This window comes from Hemitrygon akajei, chromosome 16 (assembly GCF_048418815.1).
Source record: "Hemitrygon akajei chromosome 16, sHemAka1.3, whole genome shotgun sequence".
Taxonomy (NCBI): domain Eukaryota; kingdom Metazoa; phylum Chordata; class Chondrichthyes; order Myliobatiformes; family Dasyatidae; genus Hemitrygon; species Hemitrygon akajei.
This window is the reverse complement of record NC_133139.1, coordinates 32,865,660-32,885,234: the sequence shown is the minus strand read 5'-3', so window position 1 is coordinate 32,885,234 and position 19,575 is coordinate 32,865,660. Positions and strand designations below refer to the sequence as shown.

Here is a 19,575-nt window from a genome sequence, read left to right as displayed (position 1 = left end):
TGTTTCCCTACACTAGCGAGTCTGGAGTAAGAGACTCAGAACAGCAACAAGCCATTTAAGAGTGAGGAGAAATTGTTTCACTCTGATCGTAGTAGCCTCTCTACCCTAGATAGATTTGGTGGGTTAGTCATTGTGTATAAGACAAGGATTGATAACTTGTGGATATTAAAGGCATCGAGTGACACCGTACAAGTAGGCGGTGCTTGAGACAGAAATCGACCATAATCTTGTTGAGTGGCGGAGTTACTAGTCCGCATGTTAAATACCCGTGTAATGTGGGTCTCATGGTCAGCTACATGCAAGGCCCCACCGAAGGAAGGGAGCAACTTTGTAACCCAGCTACCGATGCACATTGCTCGATCTCTTACTGCATTGCGGACACCCCCACCTGTCGCCTTCGGTTGTCAGGTAGACGAGACGTGCGCACGTGGGATAGTCGCCGCGGCAATTTGGCGCTGAAACCCAGTATGTCGTCACTTGAGTGAAAGACGGTGGGGGAAGGGGAGGGGCGGGGCTTACAGCGCGGCAGTACCCAGAAACCTTCACGCGTCACTACGCGGCGGCCATTTGGACTTCAGCAGCGCGAGTTGGTCGTTTTGTTCCTGCGTCGATGGCGGAATTGGAGCCTACGTCCCAAGAACCTGCGATCGCCAACATTGAGTTGGAAGAAAAGCAAGAGGAGAACATCCCAAGCGGTGGCGATGAAGATCAGAACCAGAGGTGCGTATTTGTGAGGAAAAAACTCGGCCCAAGAAGGCCGTGTGTCTATGGCAACGGTACAGGCTTCAACAAGGATGTAGGCCGCGGCCTTGGCGCCGAACAAAAGGGCGGCGCGGCGCTTATGATTCGGAGTCAACTCCGGTAGCTCTTCAAACCAAGAGAAAAGTCTATTTCCTTCCTAAAGAGAATGGAATTGGAACTAATAATTAAAGGCATGCCAACGTAATTTAGTTTTGTAGATTTCTTTTATAGTTCAATTTTTTGTATATTTTTATTTTCCACACTATCGAGATACTTGAGGTTAATCTACACATGAGGCAATAAAACCTCGCTGTTTATCTTCCTTGCGTGAAATAATTGTATTACAATTTATTGTTTTGTCCTCCTGTCTGGTTCACTTAGAGCCTCATCGTTCCCATTTAAACCATGCCGGTACTGTTCCACCGCATGTTAATCGTCTCCTACTCTTTGTGTGTTGAGCTTCGATTTTTTAATCGGTGCTATATTTTCTAAACCCGCTAGTACTGGAGTCTCATTCCCAACCGCATGCTTCCCTTTAACCAGCTAAATGCTAGCACCGGATCTTTGCATTTCTCGACGGCGCCCCTCATTTCTCTTTGCACATCAAACCCGCGTATCTCTTTCTTGCTGAGATTTTCTCTTTCCCACTCACTACGTGCAGCATCCCACCCCAAGACTGGTACCATATCTTGCCTTAAGGCACTTCCTACCTTTTCTTCGTCCTCCAAAAGAACTTAACTGTTTTCTTTATTTCTTGCCCCTTTCCCCTAAAACTTGAGTATTTTTCATTACGCTGTTCCTTTTAGTCACTTAATTGAAACCGATCATTTTTCTACTCGCCCACCAACAAATCAGCCTTTCAGGTTAAAAGTAAATATTCTTTAAACATCTGTCATGATTTTTAATAAGTTCTTGCTTTCTCTAAAAAGATATTTAAATTTTTCAGTATTGATGCAATGTGCCATGGGTAAAGTTCGTTAAATCTTTGCAGAGGTAGCTTTGGGCAAAATGTACGAATGCAAAATAAATTAATATTGAAATTGATTTTTTTTCCTACAGTGAAACAAATGAAGCTCCACTTAAGAGTGATAAAAATGATAAGCTAAAGGAAAAAAGCAGCAAGCGTGGAGGAAACCGTTTTGAGCCATATTCAACCAACCGAAATGCAAGATTCCGGGTTTTTGTGAGCAATATTCCATTTGAAATGAAATGGCAGACACTTAAAGATTTAATGAGAGAGAAAGGTAAAGTCAGGTGTAATGTGTACTCATTGGAAATTAAAATTAGTTTCAGTTGTTTCATTGATCAGTATTACATGTACTAACTAAATTTGCTTTTATTTTTACTTCAATCCTTGATGCTGAGTATGGATCGTCTTGAAGAACCTCTTTTGTCCAGAGGAAATGTTTGTTGAATTTTAACTAAATGTCTCTTTACAGCATTTCTGAGGAGTAATTGTGAATCAAATTTAGCAGAATGTTGTTGATTACAAAAAATTTGGCATCAAGGGCAGGTGACTTCATCCTTTTAAGCCTCTTTCACCATTCCACAAAATCATCACAGATCAAATTGTAAATTCATTTTATGAGGTGGGAGAAACACAATTTTTGTGGCTTTTTTGCCTTGTTATTGAAAGTTTAGGTGTGTGGACATGTGAACTAATCAAACATAACTTTTTTTTCTACTGTGGACCCAGATTGGTAGGTCAAATACAGGATGTGTTCGTTTTTTTTCCTTCCTGAATGTTCCTGTCAGTTTTATTTGGGGGAGGCAAGATTATTGCGGTAGAAAACAAATGTTACTTCTATTTAATCTTCCCTGGGCCATGCCAGTTCATTTTGTTGCCGATAAGTAATTTGTATTTGATAAACAATTTGTGCCAGTCAATTAAATTACATGCATATTTTGCACTTTGTCTTCTGCCAACTAGGAGGAAATCAATCATGAGACTGGTCGATAGTATTTAGATTTAGGTGATTGTGAAATTGGTATAAATGAAAATTGGCACCATAATATTTAAGACTTTTAAGGATGTTACCCTAAATTGTCTGATGTTTCAGTGACTTTCTAGGTATTCTCCAATGCTTCTAACTAGCTGATTTACTTAGAAAGTGTGCAAACCATTTCTATTCTTTTGTGTGAATGTAACTTTAATTTGAGAGAATTAGTTGAGATTGTGAGGAACCATGGGTATGAACCCTCATCCCATTTGCAATACTTTGGAAATATTCAAACATGGACAATACTCAATTTGCTGTTCTGATTGCTGTTTTTCTACTGTAACACCATGATACAAATATTGGAAATGTAACAAAATGGATAAAGTTTAAATTAGCATGTCATTCTTTGTGGGGAGGATGGACTTAAACATTTTAGAGGTGTTCGTTTTTTTCAAACCACCTTTTTTTTCTGTTTTAAAATATCTAATTGTGGTAAAGGTGCACCCCTGAAATAATAGCTTGACCTTCCTTAACTACAGGTGCCAGTTTGACTGTGTTAAGAGGGGTTGATGCCTTTGTTGCATTCAATACCCACTAATGTTCATTAGTATAGTATGTTAAAATAAACAGATGGATCTGATCTTGATATTGTTGTTCATTGAAAGAGACATAACAGATTTGGGTGTAAGGCTTCAATTATCAGTTAAATCAGCACTAAATGTAACCTAGTACTAGAATTTGTTTTTTTTAAACTACTTGTGTATATTGCAGCAAGTTTGCATTTAACAATTTTTCAAGCACTCCACAATTCTATTGGTTAGGAATGGCTTTTTAAAAGAGCATCCCCTGAACTTGGAACCTATTTTAGTTGGGTAATAGTGTAGTTGAGAGAGATTTCTAGTTTTAAAATTTGTTCTTTACAAATTACACAATAGTCTTTGTACTTTCACAGACACATGCATTGTACTTTTTAGAATCTTTTTGCTTGTTTAACCAATAGAGGTTGGAGTACCTGTGCTGGATAGAACCAGTTTAATTCCATGATTCCATTGAATTGATGGCTGACAGGAAATTTGATCCTGAAAGTGCAAACTCTATCAAGGCTGCATTATAAAATTGTTGAGCATACTTTGCTTTAAAGAAATCACACCCTGTATCTGAGAATCTTGCGTGTTGATTGTTTTATCCTATAAGATCGTATTTCTCAATCCCCATTAACAGCTAAACCAGATTTCCTGAATCAGTGGTTGCAATGTGCATATTACTGTGATTTTATTTATTGTTAAAAGTATCATTGCTTTAAGAATAATTTGTGGGTGCACTTAATTACATGATTGTTTTGCACATTTGGAGTTTTGTTAACTTGTAACTTTTCTGAAACAGTAGCAATGCTGAAGAAAATATTTTGTCATTTTGCAATTTAGTTGAAGGTCAGTGAGGAAATGCCATCATTTCGTAAGTTCACAAATTTGGTAAGGAGTTGGTGTTATATACAAAGTGATGCATTGAATGTTTGAAGATTGGTAATTTGAACAGCCTGACACAATGGATATTGTCTTAACATTTGGAACTCGGGAGTAAAGTTGAACAAAGTTTCGAACATATGTCCTTAAGTTGAGGAAAGTGTTTTGACCATTGAACTACATTTAGCTCATTAAAATGAGTTGTCACTACAGCAAGAAGTCTTAACTAGCTGAAAGTGTTGCTGCATCCATGGAAGAGACAGAAGTGCTACTTTGTCTCATCTACCACAACCACACTTCCTTCCTACTGCCCCATCAGCCCTATGAATATCTGATCATTTGCTTTAGAGTTGGACAGTGCAAGCTTACTAAATTGTGGGCAGAAGTTCCATTTACTTGATTATATGCTTTCTGCTGTTTGGAGTAAATATTTTAAACAAAATGTTTAACATCGCCTCATTTTTGGTATATTAACGAAATTCTATAATTCTTCCAATAACCATCTGATTCACTTGACTCTGGAAAGCCATTCTTGACTTTTCCTTGAAATTGACATTCAATTGTGTGTTCAGCAACTGCGTAAAAAAGGATTATTGGTCATTCAGAACAGAAGTGTGAACAGTCCACCATGGTGCATGCTGCTGCTGAATAGCACTACTTGATGTTACCAGTATTTAGTAGTCTGACAGGAAAGAAGCATCAGCAGACTTTGTTTTACATGTGAAATCACAAAGTGTCAATTTTAGGTTTGTGTAGACTCCTGCCTTTCTTGATGTAGTGATGGCTTCAAGCGGTAAGACTCAAAAGTTGGTGGCCTAAAATTGGTGTAATACTGGGAATGTGCCCATTCAGTTTCACATGTCTTTGGTATTGTAGATTACTGATGATGTCTAAATGATTTAGATAGTAGAATGATGGGATTATTGTGGTACAGGTGTGTAGGAAACCTAACTCTGTATTCAGCCTAAATGTAGTCTTTGTACTGCACTAAGCCAAGTTAAGAACAGTTGAGACCCACTGCCTAGTGCAGGAGAGTTATTAGAGTGCAGGCAATTCTTTTTAAAAGCAAGTTTGACTCTACACATTTTTTCATTTGGGAAATACTTAAATTTCTTAATAGCATTATGATGCAGGGTGGATTTACAGTTTAATTCCCTGCTTCGGCATGTTGCCACGATTACAGTAATTGTAGATGTTTTTTCAAAAAGAAAGTAACATTGAAGGAAATCTTATGGAATTGATTGCTGCTTAGTCTCCATCATACGTTCAGATTTATGTACTTAACTCATGAGAATAGATTATAGTTATTTGTACTAGCTCCTGCCCTTTTTTTTGTGCCTCTTCATCCCTTTTCCAGTCCAAGTGAAGTTTTATCCCATTAGTATTAACAGAACATAAACATGGGATGTATTCTGGGTTCAGTGTAAGTGTTAATATCCCTGCAGTACTGTCTTAATTGCTGAGTGGATACATCTAGGAAACAGTATTCTTAGTTTTTATATGTATAAAGTAACCTATTCAAAATTGATCATTGCAAAATTAAAATTTTGTAAATCTTAAGAATTCTCATCTTGCATGAACAGAAAGACAGTACAAATTGATTGCAGCAATATTTGTTTTCTCTTACTGGTCCTTTGTTCTATTCAAGAAAGCTTGGCTTCCTTTATTTTTGTCAGAATAAGAATAATGAATTAAAATTAAATTGTGAAGGTATATTTTGATATCCTGTGAAGCTGAGAAATATACCGTTCAAAGTCTGAGGGTTGGGGTAGAGGTAAAGGAAAGGACCTTGATGGCAGCAAACATTTTGAAACCTCAGCTTGCTATTAACAGGGACTGTCTGTGCTAAAAGTTGTCTTGGCTGATGGCTTAGTGTTTGTACGTGTAAATGGATACTAGTCATGTAGCAGGTGGGAACTCTTGAGATCAGATCTAATTAGGTTTATTTTTAAAAAAGAACTTGGTCATATAACAGATTGATTCTTATCACAGTTGATTAAAAGTCATGAAGGTGATAATGGAAGCAGACTCTGCTGCTATTGGTGGTTGCTGGTGGGGATGTCACAATATATAATGCAATAGTTTGTTTATCAATATTATAAACCTCAATTTGTTGAATGTTTATGGCTTTCATGTTTGATTTTTGATCATTTTGTTATTTAATTGGTTGTGGATTAGGGAGAGAGGAAGATGTGTATTTTGCATATTATAACGTGACATCCTTATTGGCTGGGCACACTTGAGAAGAGTTCCAGTTTGGGAAGTATGTGTTCAGAACACTGGGCAGACGTAAAAGGGCTTGTTGTATGTAATATTGTTAGTAACTGGTAACAATGTTATTAAGGGTTGTAGTTTAATATGACCATTCTAGATTGGGTTAGACTTGGGATCACTGCACACCTGTACATAGCATAGTAAGAAGGTTTAGGAATGTGGAATGATATTCTGGGCTTTTAGAGGGCTCAGGTTACTACATAACGTTGTCAATGTTTTTGCTGAATTCCAATTGTTTTCTTGGCTTTTCTCCTTCCGTGTATGTTTCGTCTGGGATCTGGTTTGTAGTTGGTGAGGTTACTTACGTGGAACTCTTTATGGATGCGGATGGAAAGTCGAGGGTAAGTGATAAAGAATGAGTTCTTCTGTGGTTTCATTGCAAATGTAAAATGCACAGGATATGGAATACTGGAAGTGGGCTTTGTTAGACTTTGAATTTTGAAGCTTAGAAATGTGATGTGGTTAGGTGGGGGTGGGGGGAGAGAAGAGGATGTGAATGTAAAGCTATTGACTATAGCAGGCATATTTGGTGCTATTTTGTCAAAGTTGAACTAATTAGTGCATTTTAATATTTTGGTTGTCTTTGATAGTTTCCATGTTTTTCAAAAGTACTTGAAAATGTGATACAGTATGTTAAGTAGTCAAAGGTTTATGCAATGGATTTATTATTTTCCCCTCACCAACATTACATTTGCTCCTATGCCTTCTGAACGCAGTGATAAGGTAGACAATCATTTTGCTACAGCTGGCACCAGTCTGGTGCCTGCCAAAATTGTATATGTGTACGCCTTGACAGTAAGTCATTTGATTGGAAAGCCTCGTAGTGAAGTCTGAAATGTCCATTGTATCATATCTGCACTTTTCAACTGGAATTGTTGTAGTTGTCAGAGGTGATTGATTTTCCCCCCTAACTTTTTTGACATTGTCCCCTCCAGTTAGTTCAACACTTGATCAGAATCTGGACCTTTATGCTTGTATGGCTAAGCATTGTGCTATATTCGCTTTTTGCCCACCACAAAATGTGGTTTATGAACCTTAAAGGTTTATAAGACGACCCCTGTGCATTATGTAAAGTGAATGGATTATCCGTAATGTTGTTTGCCCCCCTGAATCATTGTAGCCTTTATTTGGCACTTTGAATTTAGTGTGGGAAGATTGAAGGATGTTCACTTTGTCAAATAATGTCAAAAAGAAACATTACCAAATATATCTGCTATACAGCTTAAACAAGCAACTGTTCAGGGATGTCAGGTATTTTTGTCTTTCCTGATGTTATGCTAACCAGGGCTGTAATCGTCAAAACGGGGAATATTTTGGTTCTGATCCTTAATGGTGTTAAGCATAGAATGGGATGTTGAATAAGTTGTCAATGGAAATGTGAAAGTGGATGGATTTTAGACACATGGTGGAAGTGAGTTTGATGTAAGGTTTATGAAAATCATGTATATTTGGTTAATGCTGTAGAGCTGCCACTATCCACAATATGAAGTCTTGCTTGGAATAATTTTTAAAGTATCTTAGTTTGAGAGTTAAATCAGGAATTTTTCTGTATAGTCCCCATTTTGAAATAACTGGGTTTAGATGGGAAAACGATGACATTTCAATCAGAACTTTAATATATACACCAGTATGTTTTTCTCTGAATTTACCCATGGGTCCTAGTGAGTTGAAGGCTGGAAATGTTTAAAAGAGCCTGGCAAAATACCATGAGTTATTTTTGGAGAGATCATTTAGTGTCTCACTTTCTGATCTGTGTGCAAATTTATTAACATACAACCTGCTCCCAGGTCTCTTAAATCAGCCATTGGGTGCTCTAAAGAGTGGCCTGTGGCGGTGGTTTTACAAAATTTGCTTCCGGCTCTGAGTGGTGATGTCCAGCTTGTGCTTGGTATGTCCCACCTATTATGCCCATTGTTGGGTATTTGGTGGGATTGTATTGGTTCTCTGGAACCTCTGTTCCTTGTGCATTGTTACTAGCTCATGATCTTCCTTTTGCATTACACGATGCAAGAACAAATTTTAGAGGGTACACAGCAGAGGACCAATCTTTAGTCAAATGGTGATGAAGTTACTCCCCCTGTATTGTCAATATAGGTTATTTCAATTTTGTATGGATATCAATATTCTTTATTTAATTTTTACATTTTTTTCCTTCTTTACATGCTATCATCTGTGACCAAAGGGATGTGGGTAAGTTTCCCTTCAGTCTTCTCAGTTCTCTTTCCTAATAAGATATTTAAACCAAGTTTGATCCATACATGTGTTGTGTAAGAATGCTGCTGGGAGATGGAATGGGTATTAATAGTTGCCATGTTTCTGTGATGAGACAAAAATGTTCCTGTGGTTTCTGGTGCTAATACCCATTCTTTGATTACTGGCTAAACTGCATGTTTTTAGATTTTGAATATAGATGTATGAGTTCGGTTGTGAAACTCCCTGCATATTATCTATTACTAGATTTGAATAAGGATTTGAAATGTATGAAAGGAACAGGTGCATGGATATGTAAGCTTAAGTTAAGCCCTAACTGGGTGGTGGGTGAATTTGAGAAATACAAAACTGATTGGGAAGGTGGCAAAGAGATTCGAGATGCTGGAATCTGGACAAAGTAAACAGTTGAAAGAACTGTGGGTCAAACAGCATGCTACATACTAGAAAGCAAGTATATTGAATTGAGGCAGGGAATGAGAAAAGAGCCTGGTAGGTGGATACATGTTTGGGGCGGGGGAATTGTTAAAGTAGACTGGTGACAGGTGGAGCTGGATTGGGGAGGGAGTATTCAGGCCATGTGTGAGTGGGGATGGGTGAACCAAGGCTATACCAGTGTTAAACCGCAGGTAGATAAGAATGTTGGTTTTGGGCAGTCACAAGCAACTATGTAGGTGAGGTAATGGGTTTACATGGGGGGGGGTTGAACAAAAGGGAGGAGAATCTGGGGTTCCCGCATCATCCTTCTGAACTCCCAAGTACAGAGCCAGAGCTATCAAATGCTCCTCAAACGTTAATTTGTACTCTTGTGTTCTTTACTACTGCTGGCGGTCCACCCAGGTTCTCTCTCCTTGTTCACTTTATCTCTTTCCACCTTCCCTGCCCTGTGTTAAACAGTGATCATTCTCCCTTGATCTGGTTCCCATTGTTATCTACTGACCCCCCCCCCCCCCCCCCCCCCCATCTCACCTTTCTTCATTTCTATTCTGACTGTCATCCCTCAACAGCCTCAATCCTGAAGCTGGGTACAATCTGAAATTGAGACTATCCCTTTGCCTCAGCAGATGCTGCTTGACCTATTAATTTTTTCCAGTTGTTTTATAATTTTTTGGACAGGCTGCTGCATAGTAATTACCGCATTTACAAGCAGTGATGGAAAGGTTAACTAGATGTATAGTTCCAAGCCAAAGTATTGTCTGGAAGGATTTGTGTAATGTGCACTTCTCTTTCAGTGTTGTGGAGTTCAAAAGTGAAGATAACATGAAGAAGGCTGTAGAGGTAATGGACAAGCAGAGTTTTAGTGGAAGACCTCTTAAAGTAAAAGAGGTAAGTGATTCAAATTTGAAGCAGATTTAAGTGGGGATGGGCTGTATCAGTTGGGACAATTGACCTTGGGAAAAGATGGGTCTAAAAGATTAGCATTACAGTTGCATCATTGCTGCTCCCACATTAGTTATGAAGTAGTATTTATATTTATTATCTCATTTTGTTCTGTTCTACCTACAGTGGACCATTCTATGGTACTTTTAATTCACAGCTTAGCCTGTAAGCAAGCCTTTTTTGTGCTGTCAAAATAGGGCCAAGGAAGTACCTATTTATTTGGCTGCATTATTAAGATTCAAGATTGTTTACTGTCCATTCCAGTATTCAAGGGCAAAGGAGACCTGATGCAGCTCAATAAAATACAATAAGATAAAAAAAACTATAAATATAAATACATAAAATGTTTTATATAAACAGATTAATTGTATGTGCAGTTGCAAGAAAAAGTTTGTGAACCCTTTGCAATTACTTGGTTTTCTGCATTAAATATAAAATGTCAGATCTTCATCTAGGTCACAAAAATAGACATACACAATCTGCCTAAACTAATAATGCACAATCGTTTTTTTTCCCAAGTCTTTATTAAACACATTGCTTACTCATTCACAGTCCAGACTGGAAAAAGTATGTGCACCCTTGTATTTAATAATTGGTAGAAACTCCTTTAGCAGCAATAACCACACTAAACGTTCCTTGCCGCTGCTAATCAGACTTGCACAACGGTGAGGAGGAATTTTAGACCATATCTCCATTCAAGTTGTTTCATTTAAGGTCTGGATTCTGACTCGGGCCATTCCAAACCACAATTATTTTTCTTTTTAAACTATTGTGTTGATTTACTCGTGTGTTTCAGATTATTGTTGCATCGTCCCGCTTCTATTAGCTTCAGATGACAGACTGCTACCCCAATATTCTCCTGTCTTAATAATAAAATGTCTTAATACAATTTTGAATTCATTGTTCCCTCAACGATTGCAAGCTGTCTGAAGCAGCAAAGCAGCCCCAAATCATGAGGTTCTTGCCACCTTGCTTCACAGTTGGGATAAGGTTTTGGTGTTAGTGTGCGGTGCCCTTCTTCCTCCAAACATAGTGGTGCGCATTTCTGCCAAAGTTCAACTCTTGTCTCATTTGTCCACAGAACTTTGTCCCAGAAGCATTGTGGAACATCCAGGTGGTCTTTTGCAAACTTGAGACGTGCAGCAATGTTTATTTTTTTTGGAGAACACTAGTTTCCTCTGTGGTGTCCTTCCATGAACACCATTCAGTGTTTTTCCTATAGTGGACACATGAACAGACTTCAGCAAATTCTAGAGATTTCTGCAGGTCTTTTGCTGTTATCGTTGGGTTCTTTTTTTGCCGCCTTTAACATTGCATGTTATGCTTTTGGTGTGATCTTTGCAGGATGCCTGCTCTTAGGGAGAATAGCAACAGTATTGAATTTCTTCTATTTAAAGACATTTTCTCTTACTGTGGACTGTACATTCAGGTCTTTAGACATGCTTTTGTAGCCTTTACCAGCTTCATGCATCTCTTCAATTCTTCTAAGGTCCTCTGAAAATGGTTTTGATTGAGGCATGGTCCACATAAATAGATCTTTCTTGAGAACAGCAGGCTTTGTCAGTAAACTAATTTTGTGTAACCTGTCTTTTTTTAATAGAGCAGGATCACCTGGCTCCAAATAGCTTTTGTAGAGGGCATTACCCCAGAGGTTCACTTTTTTTGAACCTGGGCTGTGATAGCTTAAATGGTGTACTCCGTGTTGATGAGGAATAGTGCAATTGTGTTGTTAGTTTAGGCAGATTTTTTTGTCTGTTTTTGCGATTAGACCACAATTTGAGTAATTAATGCAGAAAGCAATGTAATTGCAAAGGGTTCACAAGCTTTGTTGCAGCTCTAAATAAAGTGACCAGTATGTTGCTTTATATTAAATATACTGGAGTGTCTGTCCATAAGGTGTCTCTGACAGATATAAGTAGTGGTGGTAGGGGGTGTTGTGGGGTGGTTTAGTAGGCGGAGGAACAGATCATAAACACAACAGATTTTGTAGAAATCGCCATGATATTGCTGGACTTTATTTTGTTCCTTTCTGTCCTTGATAGCTGGTGATGCGGTGAACGATTTTGACTACCTTTGCAGAGCCTTCCTCTCTGCTATAGTACAACTTCTGTAGTATTCAGTGATGTAGCATGTTATGATGCTTTACTGCACATTTGTAGAAGGTTGTGAGTATTGGTGCATTAGGTCCAGCTCTCCAGCCTCAGAAACTAGAGGCATCGATGAGATTTGATTGTATAGGATGTGTTCTGGAGCCATGTGAAGTTTCTGCAGTTGTGCCGCCAATGTACAAAAGACTGTGAGTGGTGAGAGTTCTTCTTTCTCTTGAGATTCAGAGACTATTTGCCTGGCACCAATTCACACAACATAGTAATGTAACCCAAGGCCTTGTTGGTCTCTTTTTTTAAAAAAAAAAGCCATGATGTAAAGGAATGTTAACAGTTTTTTTTAGATGAATGTTGACTGTTTATTCAGTAGTTTAACTTCATTTATGCTTAGGATCTGGATGGTGAGCATGCAAGACGGATGATGCAGAAGTTTGGTGGCTTCGACAGGATGGGAATGGTTGGAGGTGGCATTGGAGGTGGTCCTGGAATGAATATCCCTCCAGCTCTCTTGAATAACCCTAATGTCCCCAGGGATGTTCTCAGTGCACTGCAAGCTGGCAGACTTGGAAGCACCATCTTTATTGTTAATGTGAGTTAAAATTAAAATGTTTATCTGCTAAATTATGTTGTAGGTAACAGCATTAATGAAATTATTTTTGTAAACATTTGACCTTTTCTTAAACGTGCATAAGTTGTAGTACAATTAATTGTTTGATGTACCAGTCATAAGTGCAGTAGTTTTCAGTTATAATTTTTAAATATGTAGTATGCTAAATATAGTTTGTTTTAAAAACGCTAAACACAACACTCTAGCTTTTTAAAAATGTTGCTTGTGGTTTGAGTTTTTTTTGTGTGAAGAGATATAGGGAGCTCTTGTTGCTTAAGTATGATTTGTGGTTTCATTTGCGATTAGCGATCACTTACATCGGGTTTAAGTGTATAAGATTATTTTAATTGAGCTAGTTTGAGAAAGGTTGTAATAATTTCCTTTGTGGCAGAGAATGCTATAAACAGTACTGACTTTGGTAGCATAATGAATCACTAACAGCAGCTTCAAACAGTTCAATGATCTTTGCATCACCAATGAGAACGGGAGAGGTTCCGGAGGATTGGAGGGATGCGGATGTTCCCTTATTCAAGAAAAGGAGTAGGGATAGCCCAGGAAATTATAGACCAGTGAGTCTTACTTCAGTGGTTGGTAAGTTGATGGAGAAGATCCTGAGAGGCAGGATTTATGAACATTTGCAGAGGCATAATATGATTAGGAATAGTCAGCATGGCTTTGTGAAAGGCAGATCGTGCCTTATGAGCCTGATTGAATTTTTTGAGGATGTGACTAAACACATTGATGAAGGTAGAGCTGTAGATGTAGTGTGTATGGATTTTAGCAAGGCATTTGATAAGGTACCCCATGCAAGGCTGATTGAGAAAGTAAGGAGGCATGGGATCCAAGGGGATGTTGCTTTGTGGATCCAGAACTGGCTTACTCACAGAAGGCAAAGAGTGGTTGTGGACGGGTCATATTCTGCATGGAGGCCGGTGACTAGTGGTGTGCCTCGGGGATCTGTTCTGGGACCCCTTCTCCTTGTGATTTTTATAAATGACCTGGATGAGGAATTGGAGGGATGAGATACTGATGACACGCAGGTTGGGAGTGTTGTGGATAGTGTGGAGGGCTGTCAGAGGTTACAGCAGGTCATTGATAGGATGCAAAACTGGGCTGAGAAGTGGCAGATGGAGTTCAATCCAGATAAGTGTGGGGTGGTTCATCTTGGTAGTTCAAATATGGTAGAATGTAGTATTAATGATAAGACTCTTAGCAGTGTGGAGGATCAGAGTGATCTTGGGGTCCATGTCTATATGACACTCAAAGCTGCTGCACAGGTTGACTGTGGTTAAGAAGGCATACGGTGCATTGGCCTTCATCGATCATGGGATTTAGCCGAGAGGAAAATCCCACTTGGAGTACTTTACTCAATTCTGGTCGCCTCTCTATAGGAAGGACGTGGAAACCAAAGAAAGGGTGCAGAGGAGATCTACAAGGATCTCCCTAGGGCTGAAATGGCTAGCACGAGAGGGCATAGTTTTAAGGTGCTTGGAAGTAGGTACAGAGGAGATGTCAGGGGTAAGTTTTTTTTACGCAGAGAGTGGTGAGTGCATGGAATGGGCTACTGGTGGAGGTGGAAACAATAGGGTTTTTTAAGACTCCTGGATGGCTACATGGAGCTTGGAAAAAGGGCTATGTGTAAAGCCTAGGTAGTTCTAAGGTAGGGACATGTGTGGCACAGCTTTGTGGGCCGAAAGGCCTGTATTGTGCTGTATGTTTTCTGCTTCTGTGTTATATTACCATACCTAACAATCTTGCAGTTGGTGTTTAATTTGAGGATTATTAAGAATTAATATAATCTTCTCTTCGTTAGTATAAAATGTGTACCATTGGAGATAATATAGGAATTTGTGATTGGCAACAGCGTCTCCTCCACCATCTCCATTAGTACAAGAGAACCACAAGACTGTGCTTAGCCCTCTGCTCTACTCACTTCATACCTGTGAGGTTAAGTACAGCTCCAATGCCATATTTAAGTTTGCTGATGACTATGCTATTATTGGACAAATCAGTGGTGGTGACAAGTCAGCATATTGGAGGGAGATTGAAAATCTGGCTGAATAGTGCCGCATTGACTGGTTGTACATTGGCCTGATATGGAAACACCAATGCCCTTGAATGGAAAAGCCTGCAAAAGGTAGTGGATATCGCCCAACCCATCATGGGTAAACCCATTGGCCTTTGATATTAGGAAAAATTATTTTGGCTAAGTGCTATCCAGGATTCAAGTATTTTTATTCAGCCTAGCCCCCAGAATTAGATTTACAAAGTTTTGGGGTAAATACTGCAACACTTTTAGGTGTTTCATTCTAAGTAGATTATACTGAATACTGTTCAGTGAAAGCTATTATCTGCCAATAAATCTTTGCATTACTTTTACTCAAGGAAAAATTCTTGCTTTTGACATTTTTTGAAATTGTATTTAGTCATGATTGAAATGTATGCATGGCAGCATTTTGAGATCAATTCTAGTATATCCTGAAACTTTAAACGTTGATTTAAGATTAAATTCCACCACCTATCTCTGAGATAAATTGATAAGATGGGTGTAATCTTAAATCTGTGTACAGTAAGTCTATTCCAGAAGTAGTAGTAATTCAAAAATTAATTTAAGCAAAACAGCTAACTATATTCTGAACAGTTGGTAGTTGACGATATTGGCCACATGAAAACTCGTAAATTACCCAATGGAGCATTCTTTGTCATTGGATAGGAAAAGCATATTTATATAGAATCCTTACCTTTTTTATTTGAGGCATGCTAATTTCATGATTATTTTACAGCTTGATTTCAAAGTTGGGTGGAAGAAGTTGAAAGAAGTATTTTCCATGGCAGGCAATGTAGTACGGGCTGATATTGTTGAAGACAAAGATGGGAAGAGCCGTGGAATGGGCACAGTAACCTTTGAACGTCCAATTGAATCAGTTCAAGCTCTTTGTATCCTTTATGAAACTCTGTCTTGGTTGGTTAGATTTGCAGTAGGGATTTTCAACTGCTCGGCCATTTTGTTTCTTGATTATAAAATAACTTTACTGGGATCTTAGTTCATGAAGTCTTAAAATTATAAACCCAAGAGCAATTTGTTGTTACATCTGAATCTTTTAAGTGATGCATATTTTGGAAATATTTGAGGTTGATAAAACCTGCGTATTCTCAAGATATATATAATGTTTAAGATTCCTTAATTGTTTTCAGCAATGTTCAATGGACAGCTTTTGTTCGACAGGCCAATGCACATCAAAATGGTTAGTTTGGATTATGGTGTGTGAAATCTGAATGATCAAGCTTGCTTTCACAGTATTAATGTTGGGCATGATTTTAAGGTTATCTTTGAAGGATTATTTTAAAAATAATTTAAAGTATTAATTTTAAGTAGTGTGATTACAATTAAGGCTGCTGAAATTTGGCTTCTACTTTTCCCACTCCTTTTCTTACAATGTATTGGATTGAATTTCATTGAGAATTTGGTGTGGGGTCTTGGTAATCTGGTGACTTGTATGAAGCTTTGCTATTGGGTGTGTTCTCGGCATGTTTTTTCACTGTTAAACCGAATAGAAAAGTCAACTGGTACAATTCATCTAAATCAGGGGTTCCTAACCTTTTTTTGTGCCATGGATCAATACCATTCAGCAGTGCTCCATGGACCACCAGGTTGGGAATCCCTGATCTAAATTAAGAAACTCACTTCCTCAGAAAGACCTGGCTTACTAAGACCAATAGTTGCAATGGCTCTGAGTTGGCTAGCTTCGCATATGATTGTGACCATATAGTCTTATGTGGAGTAATATGTACAGTACCTCTAAGTCAGATCTTACTTAATAGTTGTTTGCAAACCATCTGCTGTTACAGTTAGCTCCAAAGTTTTGATACTTGTTTGTTTTTACAGGATGACAAATCCATGCCCAAGAATAACTTCTATGCTGGAGATCGTTCTCCGCAACTTCCTAGTATGTATTGTTTTTTGACTAAGCACTATAAACTTGCATTTCAATGGTCAAGGAAATGCTAACATAAAACGATCTTTAGTAGTATATACTGGAATTGTAGCTTAAAAAAATCCCAATTTAGCAATGTTCCTTGCCTAAAGCTAAAAAAAAACTACCCTATATTTTTTTTAGTTACTCCTTTCCATATTGTTGGCAATTGCATTTGGAAGTGTCTTCCACAGGCTAATATTCTAAAATATGTTGCTCTTAAATCATGTTCATGGTCATATAATTGGAACACTTCTATTACTGGATGTTGAAAATGCAAATTTTCTGTCTAACCCCATCTTTGATTTACTTAATGTCTATTGCCCCGCAGTCTGCTTGTACAAACAGTTTTTTAAAAACTTCATTTTCAGTTAAAAACAGTCATTTGACACTGATTTTTTTGATGCTGTAATGGGCAAAGTGCCTGTTGTGTAAGTAATCATAGTGATAATCATGACTTTGCTATTCTGATGTGTTTGGAGACCAAATTTAGTGATACCTCTGTCATGTTGCCAAGTTTAAAAGTATTCAACAGAGGGATTGTTCTGATGGCTTGTTGTAATACTGGAGGCTAGTAGATACTGTAATAAATTAATAAATTGAAGTCTGAATTGAACTGTAATCCTTGCATTGTTAATTCATTCAATGCAATAATTATGACTGAGGGGAGATGTTAGTAGTGCTATACTGTTGCTTGTAATGTGAGGGTCTGGATGTGTTCAAAAATACTTTGCAAATATTGGACATGGGGCCAATATCAAGGGATCTATGAAAAGAGATTTTTTAATTATTTAAAAGCTGCAGCCTCCCAAAGTGAAAATTTGTAGTAAATCAGGGCTTAAAATGAAGATCTCATTGTTGAACTATGAATATTTTATATCATATTTTTTCACTACAATGGCCCTGTTGCAATTTGGTAATAAATAGCACTTTAAATTTGGGATAAGAAGGAAATTAACAAAATATAGTTCAATTTCCTAATAATTGAATTTGAACATTCAGAATAACTGAGTTTAAATTTTTGCTATTATTTTACACTTGTGAAATTGGTTAAATGGAATGATTTGGAGAATGCTATTGTCATTATAAAAGCTCTTGTACAATTGCAAAATGCATTGAAAACTTAAGTGCCAGTGTTCTTAAGTAATGCAATTGGTAAATTAATGAAAACCAATTTAGCAAACTGGATGTATTAGGAGTTTAGATTCTAACGAGGAATCTGTAAAAAGATGTTACACTAAATGAAGATGGATGCATTTATTAAATTTTCAGACTATTGCATACTTACTCTGCTTTTGAAGGCACGGTGTTGCAAAGATTAAATTGAGGCTTTAGATGATTCTTGTGAACCTTTGTAAATAATAGAATTTGCATGCTCACTAATATTGTGGAATATTTTATGGTTGTGCTATTACCCAAGTTATAGTTTTACATTAATAATACTTGAATCTGGTAGTAAATTTTCCAGAAGTATCAGTTCCTGAGTATTTTTTCACTTTCTGGAAAATATGTTTGTGAACTTAAACTTTTCTTCTCTCTTTTCCCCCTCCCCCAATAGAGGGACTTGGTGGGGTGGGTATGGGCTTGGGACCTGGTGGCCAACCTCTTGATGCCAGAGATCTGAACACAGGAATGGGGAATGCTCGACCTAGGGATATGGGCCCTGGAATGGGAGGTAAGAACAGTAATTTTCAAAGCTTGTAGAGATAATTGAATATAGCTGCTTTCTTCCTAAAATACGCTGACGTTGATATTTTGAACCTTTTGGTAGATATGTTCTCTTCCCCCCCCCCCCCCCCCCCCCCTCCAGATTTAGTACAAGCTGGCCACCACAAACCTAGAATAATTGGGACCTGTACAGTGCAGGATTAGTGATTTTTTTTCAGAATCATCGGTGATTGGTTTAGGATTAAATAAACATCTCTAACCCACTTGATGATCACCTCACTAGTAGGTAATGAAGGAAAAAAGAAACAAAGTGAAATTTATTGAGTTACAGTACAGGCAAAATATTCTGAGGTATCTATTTCCATCAGAAGATTGGTTACTGCCACTTCCAAAGTAAAGAGTTGGATTATACAAATAAGCAGAGGGACATGTCTGAAAGTGGGGTTATCGGGACTTGTGTTGTCGTGTTTCATCTCCCCAATGGGCATTCGGCTACCTATTCTTTGTTTTTTATCAACTTTCTCCTCCACTGTCTTTTGTGTCTGGACTTAATCTTCTGCACAATTTCAGCAAGGAATTTTGTATTATGTTGCTGCTTGAAATGCTGAAGCCACCCTTCACTGTAATCACACTTTTAATCCAATCCTAATTCTTCATGAAATAATTTCACTTGTTGCTTCATCTCTCCTAACAGTTCTACACCTTCACTGACGTGGAGTTTAAACCACTTTGAAAACTTTTATCTAGTTGTAAACATCTTCCATCTTGATGTAAAATTGTGTTAGAAAAAAAATTAAGAGCCAATGTTATACAAGTTGCATAGGCTTTTCACAGGCACACCACCATCAAAGTTATTTAAAACTTCCACCTCAGCTTGTATAGATAACGTGTTTGTGCTTTACACCACAGAAAGCACTTCCTTTATTCAATGAAGACATGATGGGCTAGATAGCACCGATTTTAAAAATAAATACAAAATAACAAAGGAACTACTTTTAAAGACTGAGCTGCACATTCTGCTAATAGCAATGGGTTGGAGCGGTGACAAGTGTAATTCAAGGCTAGGCTCGCGAAAATTGTGTTCGTACCTTTGGTGATCTGATTACTGGATTCAAAATGGTTGATCTGTTATTGCAAATCCACTTGTGAAGTTAAAGCAAGAAATTGGGTATGACAAGTTGGTAGTAAGTTGGGCATGACTATATATGTAACTAT

The 19,575-nt window shown here is 37.9% G+C and overlaps 1 protein-coding gene across 1 annotated transcript in view; it reads left to right on the top strand.

Annotated features, from left to right (window-relative positions):
- The first annotated feature begins 535 nt into the window (after positions 1 to 535).
- LOC140739944 (myelin expression factor 2-like) overlaps positions 536 to 19,575 on the top strand; it is a 29,939-nt gene continuing 10,899 nt past the window's right edge. The window contains exons 1-10 of the mRNA XM_073068642.1: positions 536 to 720; positions 1,801 to 1,985; positions 6,707 to 6,759; positions 8,601 to 8,608; positions 9,859 to 9,952; positions 12,503 to 12,700; positions 15,502 to 15,655; positions 15,914 to 15,963; positions 16,605 to 16,665; positions 18,251 to 18,367. Coding sequence (XP_072924743.1) covers positions 611 to 720; positions 1,801 to 1,985; positions 6,707 to 6,759; positions 8,601 to 8,608; positions 9,859 to 9,952; positions 12,503 to 12,700; positions 15,502 to 15,655; positions 15,914 to 15,963; positions 16,605 to 16,665; positions 18,251 to 18,367 — 1,030 coding nt within the window. The 5' untranslated portion in view covers positions 536 to 610. The remainder of the gene's footprint in view (positions 721 to 1,800; positions 1,986 to 6,706; positions 6,760 to 8,600; positions 8,609 to 9,858; positions 9,953 to 12,502; positions 12,701 to 15,501; positions 15,656 to 15,913; positions 15,964 to 16,604; positions 16,666 to 18,250; positions 18,368 to 19,575) is intronic.